General features: G+C 37.3%; 1 protein-coding gene across 1 annotated transcript; it reads left to right on the top strand.

The window, feature by feature from the left end:
- Nucleotides 1-5,102: 5,102 nt before the first annotated feature.
- On the top strand, nt 5,103-6,185 carry LOC113305534 (uncharacterized mitochondrial protein AtMg00810-like). The gene has a single exon (XM_026554556.1). The coding sequence runs from the start codon at nt 5,103-5,105 to the stop codon at nt 6,183-6,185; it is 1,083 nt and encodes a 360-aa protein (XP_026410341.1).
- The last annotated feature ends 1,286 nt before the right edge of the window (nt 6,186-7,471 follow it).

The raw sequence follows: 7,471 nt of genomic DNA, 5'->3' as shown, positions 1-7,471 counted from the left end.
TCCGAGTGTCGCCATTTCTCATGGGTATGGTTTTGGCGTCCTTGCTTTTTCCACTTTAAGTGAACTTAATGAAGACATGGTGATTCTTTGGAAGAGGTTGAGAAATTGTATAGCTAACTATGACCTCAATTACAAACTAGGTAATTCTTTTTTTTTTATAGATTAGGTATTTCTATTCAAAAAGGTGTAGGGGCTCAACTTGTTGCTAGAATGCCCTCGATCGACATTGTACCTTGTATTTGATTCTTTTGTTAATAAAAGTCTTTAAGGCGCCTTTTTAAAAATAAAATAAAAATAATAATAATAAAAAAAAACAAACTATGTACAAAAGGAAAAAGAAAAAAAACTATGTACAAGAAAAATTGATATCAACAAGAGAGTATTTTGCAACCACTCCCCGGCAGCGGTGCCAAAAATTTATAGGGTTCTGGGAATACCCTATATGTGATAACCGCAATCGCACGGTGGCTAACTAGTAGACAGAGGCAAGTACGGGTCGAACCCACAGGGAGCGGTGGAAAGTACTGCAATCAATATCTCTAATAGACTAACCAGAGATGATGTTTTTGTAATTTTTAGAATTAAGGATTTAAAATGAATGAAAAGAAAAGATAAATAATTAAATGCAATGAGAAAGAGAGTTAGTAACCAGGGTCTACAATGTCCACCATTATTTCTATTCGATGCCGAAAATGATTCATAATTCTAAATACGAGTCTATATCTTTGTTCTATTGCAACACCTATTATAGGTATATTTTCTCTAATATAACTTGCATCTCCTAAGTATAATCCATCCAAGTCTCCCAAGCATGGCCTATCAAATTTTAATGGCAAGCAAATTATTGAAACTATGTATCTATAGATTTGCAATTATTATTTTGCGTCGTCTAAGCATAATCCATCAAATGATTTTACCTAAGCATCGATTATCAAATACTATAACAAATAAAATTGCAGAACTAGATATTTAAGCACTTAGACTATTGTTCGTACAAATATGATGAAGCAACAACGATTATTCTTCATAAAATCAATAAAGCGTAAATAAGAATTATTTGAGTCAATTCATTGTTGTCTAAAACCAAATATTATTAATTTAATCATGGTCTATCGCTATAAGTGGTTTCCATCGAAGAACCCTAGCTACAAAGATTTAGCTAAAGATGGATTTATCAAAAGCCATAAACATATCAAAGGAGAACTTGCTAATCAAAACCGAAAATGGGAGAAATAAAACTTCAAACCCTATAGGCACCGCCGCCTCTGTCTCCTTCTCAATCTCTTGTTCCAAGTTGCGGCTCCAGTAGTCGGCGTTGATCCCCCCTCTGGTATGTACGCTGCTGTAAATATATAGAGATGCAGAAAATGGACCCAGCTGCAGTTTTCAGGCCCGATCCATCCAACAAACCTTCAGGCTATTGCCAAGTCCGGCCACAGTACCAGCTTCCATCTGCTCCCGAGTTTCGACCACAACTCCAATTTCAGTCCGTCCATCTGAAACCAAGATCGAACACAACAACACATTTCCTTTCGTCTTCTGATTTCTTCACCGTTCAACGTATACATCCCTCTGACAACTGTTGAATCTCTCCTATCACTCCTTTGTTGTCAACAACACTTCAGCCATCTTTCTTCTCAACTGCTCAGTTTTCATCATCGAGAACAAATCTGTTGCATCGACTATATCCTCCAACTTGAGCCAAAGTTCTACGACTCGATCTCTGTGGACATCATTGCCAAGAGAACGATAACAAACAATTTTCTTTCATAATTCATACTGCTCAGATCTTATTCTTTCGACCAAGTCTGAAGAATATAGTCCAATGTATATATAGTTTGGTCCATGTATAATCCATACATATAAGTCGGTTTCCTGTAAAGAGTCAAATGTAACATGTCCATTAATATTAATATAAATACATGCCTCTGGCACCCTAATAGGGTTAAGAGAGCTTATACAATTGTTCATGGTAACAAGATCTAGAACGATCTCTCCAAAACCCTAGTCTCACTTTTTTTTTCTTTACAAACCGTAGCCTGCTCTTCTCTTCACCATGGCTTCACCATCTCAATCATCTTCATCTGCTTATTCTACCTCTAGCATTATGTCTTATTATACCTCTAGTACTATCGCTTATGATCAAAGATTTGGTTCTCCAACTATCCCTGCATCTATCTCGCAAAGCATAGGTTCTCTTTTGTCTAACTCTTGTCCTTATCTGTTCGAAAAAATCACCCTTCATGCCTTCTTCAACCAAAATAGTTCTCTTAGATAGAAACAACTATCTTCTATGGGAATCACAGATTCTTCCTATTCTTAAATCACAAAGGCTTTATAAATATCTTGATGACTCTCATGAAATACCAGCAAAAGAACTTATTGATGAAGAAACTCAAGCTAGAACTCCCAACCCAGCCTATGAGGAATGGGAAGTTATTGATCAAACAATCATGTCATGGCTCAACTGTTCTCTTACTGAAACTATGAAATCTGAATATGCACGCCGTGGAAGTTATCGTGACGTATGGAACTATCTTCGTTCTACCTATGCAACAATTAATCCTGCACGTATTCTAAAACTGAAAGCAAGCTTGTCAACTATTCAAAAAGGTAACTCGTCAATATCAGAGTATATTATGAAATAAAGGAAATATATGATTCCTTAGCAGTTGTTCTTCAACCGGTGTATGATCTTGAGCTTGTCTCTACGACATTACGTGGCTTGGATGCTGATTGGTCTAACATCTACACATCAGTCATAGCCCGTACTACTCTTCCTACTTTACTGAGCTTCATGCCTTGCTCTTACATCATGAATATCATCTTTAATATCTGCAAAATTTACAAACACATGCTGCTGACATTCAAAGTCCGGTCTCTTTCTTTGCGGTGCTTCTACTAGTTTTGGTGGTCAACATCAAAATTAAAATCCATACAATAACTCTGGTCGTGGTCGTGGCGGAAGCTATAGTCGTGGATCTTATTCCAATCAAAATCGTGGTGGCAATACCAGTTTTGGAGGTCGACATACTTGGAATAATGGTAATAATCAAAAATGGAATACTGGATGGAATAATGGTAATGGTCGTGGTAACAATAATGGTTTTCAACCCTATAGTGGACATCAAAATCCATCCTATGGACGCTCATCTTATGGTCGTAATAATCAAGTTGAAATCTATTCTTGTCTCTCCACCTCAAAATCCAGTTGTTACTTGTCAGTGGTGCAATACGAAAGGACATACAACACAGACTTGTCATCGTCTCAGTGCAGCATCGATTTTTGATCTCCCACAGGCCTTTTCAGCAATGCAGATTCAACCTATGCCGTATGAGAATCAATGGTTTGCTGACACAACTTCTTCTGCCCATATGACATCTGACTCTGCGCAGATGACCAATCTTCTTGACTACAACGGTAATGATACAGTTCTTGTTGGTGATGCTAAACTATTACCCATCACGGGAATTGGTGATGTAACTCTTACCTCACCTTCCTCAAAGTTTACTCTGAAGAACACTCTTCATGTTCCTTCTCTTGCTAAAAATTTAGTATCCGTTGGCCAACTTACACGAGATTCTGACTGTGTTTTTCACTTTGATCGTCATGGTTTTTGTATAGAGGATCGGCTAACGGGAAATCTTCTGTACAAGGGAAAGAATGAAGCTGGCATGTACCCAATTTTCTCAAGTGTTTCCTCTCCATCTCAGTCATCATATGTCCCAGCTTTTTCCGCAGCCACCATTGGCATTCTAGCTAGCCCAACTATGTGGCATATACATTTAGGTCATCTCAGCAATGCAGTCTTCCAGTATATTAAGTCCAGTTTATCATTAGATTCTCGTTCTTCTTTATCTAGTTCCATTTGATCTAGTTGTGTTGGTGCTAAGCATCATCTTCTACCTTTTTCATCTCGAAGCACTTATTCTAATAAAATTGGTTCTGTTATACACTCAGATTTATGGGGTCCTGCACCATTTTCATCTACTTTAGCCACAATAAATTGCAGCCCAAAACATTACCTTGTATTTTTATTGGCCATAGTGATAGACATAAAGGCTATAAGTGTCTTGAAGTTAAGGCTATAAGTGTCTTTGATGAGTCTCTCTTTCCATTTCCTAATGATTCTGGTGCTATGATTCCTACCTTAAAGTCCAATACTGCCACTAGTACTCTTTTAGCTTGGCTAATCACATTACTGCAACACATCTCTCATATCCATCTCCCCCTTCTTCTGAAGTACCTGTTACTCCTATTCCTTTGTATCCCGTGCACTCAATTCCTTCTTCAAAATATACACCCATTTCATCTTCCCAAGCACATTCTCCTTCACCTTTGTCTCCCAGAAGACTCTCCTTTTCTGATACCAATATTCCTTCATCTCCTAGTTCACCAGCACATACTCGTACTTCATCGTCTTCTCATACAGTGTCTTCTTTAGCTCCACTCTCTCCTGATGCACCCTCAAAATCGTCTTCCACTTTTGGTTCTCCTTCTCAATCTACATCAACAACGGACTTGCCTACTGTACAAGAGATCCCTCAGTCGACTGCTAATACTCACCACATGGTCACTCGACTCAAGGACCACACCATTCAACCTAAAAGTTTTAAAGTTTATATTTCTACTAGATATCCCGTATTGAAATGTTTTGCAGCACAGTTTAACTCGCTTCCTTCTGAGCCTACATGTTTTACTGCTGCATCCAAATTCAAGGAATGGTGGGAATCCATGCTTGAAGAATTTAATGCTCTTCTGCGCAATATTACTTGGTCACTTGTTCCTCGTCGTTTTGGTATGAATGTTATTGTCTCAAAGTGGGTATATCGTGTGAAGCAAAAATCTGATGGCTCTCTTGATCGACATAAATCACGTCTTGTTTCTAAGGGTTACTCACAATAGTATGGCATTGATTATGATGAGATGTTTAGTCTGGTTGTCAAGCCAGTCACGGTACGTCTAGTTCTCAGCATTGCAGTATCTTCTTCTTGGCCCATTAAGCAACTTGATGTTAAGAATGCGTTTCTACATGGTTCGCTTGATCAAGAAGTGTATATGGAATAACCTCAGGGATTTGTAGATCCTCGTTATCCTGATCATGTCTGCCCTCTATGGTTTGAAACAGGCTCTTCGTGCATGGTTTCATCGCTTTCCAGCTTTTCTCTTGAATATTGGGTTCAAATCATCACACTCTGATCATTCAATGTTTATTAAACATTCAAGCGTTGGAATTCTCATCTTATTGCTATATGTTGATGATATCATTATCACTGGAAGTGATACTGTTGGTCTCCAAAATCTTTTTCCTACGCTTCAACAAGAATTCTCCATGACATATTTAAGAGATTTGCACTATTTTCTTGGTTTGGAAGCTACAGGCACAAAGGATGGTTTGGTTTTAACTCAAAACAGATATACATTGGATCTTTCAAAAAGGATTGATCTTACTGACTGGAAACCAGTTTCTGCTCCTGTTTCGCCTCGTTCTAAACTATCCTCCAATGATGTTGATTTGTTTCCTGACATAACATTATATCGTAGTCTGGTTGGCGGATTGCAATACCTCAACATGACACGCCCTGATATCACTTATACAGTTAATCAGGTTAGTCAGTTTATGCATCGACCAATACAATATCACTTTCTGGATGTGAAGCATATTCTACGGTATCTTAAAGGAACACTTAGTCATGGCATCTCCTTTTGGCGCAATAATCCTATGCAGCTCACAACTTTTTCTGATGCTGATTGGGGTGGTGATCCCGATACTTCTCGTTCTACTACAGGTCACTGCATTTTCTTAGGTAAGAATCTTATTTCATGGGGTTCTAAAAAGCAACCAACAGTTTATACCAGAAGCACTGAAGCTGAATATCGCGCTTTATCTTCTACATCTGCTGAGCTTACATGGTTTCGATACTTACTGCATGATCTTGGTTCATATTTAAAGCAGCCACCGATTCTATATTGTGATAACATCAGTGCAACTTATTCAAGATCGAAACATATTCAAATACATTATCATTTTGTCAGAGAACGAATATCATCAGTCCATCTCCAATTATGTTATATTGCTACTACACATCAACTTGCTGATCTAGTCACGAAAGGATTATCTAATGCCAGATTTCGTTTTCTCTATGGCAAGCTTTCATGTTGTCTACCACCGTGTACATATTGAGGGATGGGGGGGGGGGGTGAATAATATAGTCCAATGTATATATAGTTTGGTCCATGTATAGTCCATACATATAAGTCGGTTTCCTGTAAAGAGTCCAATGTAACATGTCCATTAAGCTTAATATAGATACATGCCTCTGGCACCCTAATAGGGTTAAGAGAGCTTATACAATTTTTCAAAGTCTTGGCATCCACTGGCTCACAGCTTAAACATGCTTCGACACATCAACGTTGATCGAATTTTTTATAGTGGTAAGAAGGTTGTCGTTCTCTCGGACTTGTGAAGATTGATTTAAGATTTAAGATTATGGAAAGAACTGAGACTATGGATTCCACTATTGACCAATTTTTAAGTGATTCAGTTAACAAAAATATTTATGCAATTCATACGTTCAATTTGATTCTAAGATATTGCCAATATTAGATTTCCAAAATATTAATTGTTAATCACAAGTATGGAACATCAAGAGCTCTAAGCTAAGCATGCACCATCAAGAGAGAACACAACTAATTAATCAAAATATTATAATAAATTATAGTTCAGTGCAAATAATCATAAAGAAATTGCAATAATAAATTAATAAGAAAATATCACTTTATTATTGGAACAACCCTTCCTCCATAATCCCAGCATGTGATTCTAGTTCCTCATTATTATAAAGAAAACTAAATAGAAGAAATAAAAGAAAATTATGAAACTGGCTACCGGCTCTCCAATAACTCCTCTGGTTTCCTGTTCTCGACATCAATATATAGATTTCAACAAAATCTAACCTTCCTCTTTTATTCTCTTCCACATGTCATGTCCAATGGGAGTGTGCCACTTGTCTAAGAATACACAATATCACCTAATAAAGACTCGCCACATGTCCGACCACTTGCTTTTATTTTCATGAGAAATAAAATATTATATGAGCACATACTGATCTTATGTACGAGCTAAGTACCCATTTTGTCATTATCTCAATTCCAAAACAGATGTCATGTATTAATGTGGTGAAGTATATATTATGCTCAAAATCAATCTTCTTTAGTTACAAAAGATATTTAGTTTCCTTTCTTCCTCCACCATGTCGACATACCTCGTATATTAATTATTGAGTATGATTTTTCATTTTACGTGATATCTCCTAAATCCTTCGAGAACTAATCACCAAGTCCTTCATCCTAAAATCCACGAGACCAAAATGCCCGAGCATGCTAATTTCTTAAACCAACTTCAGCCCATCATCTCCTTCACTAACTTAAATTGGGCCTATCCCATTTAGATCCAAAAGTATCCACGAC

Source organism: Papaver somniferum, chromosome 8 (assembly GCF_003573695.1).
Source record: "Papaver somniferum cultivar HN1 chromosome 8, ASM357369v1, whole genome shotgun sequence".
Lineage (NCBI taxonomy): Eukaryota > Viridiplantae > Streptophyta > Magnoliopsida > Ranunculales > Papaveraceae > Papaver > Papaver somniferum.
Note: the sequence above shows the minus strand (reverse complement) of the source record. Positions and strands in the feature narration are given on the sequence as shown.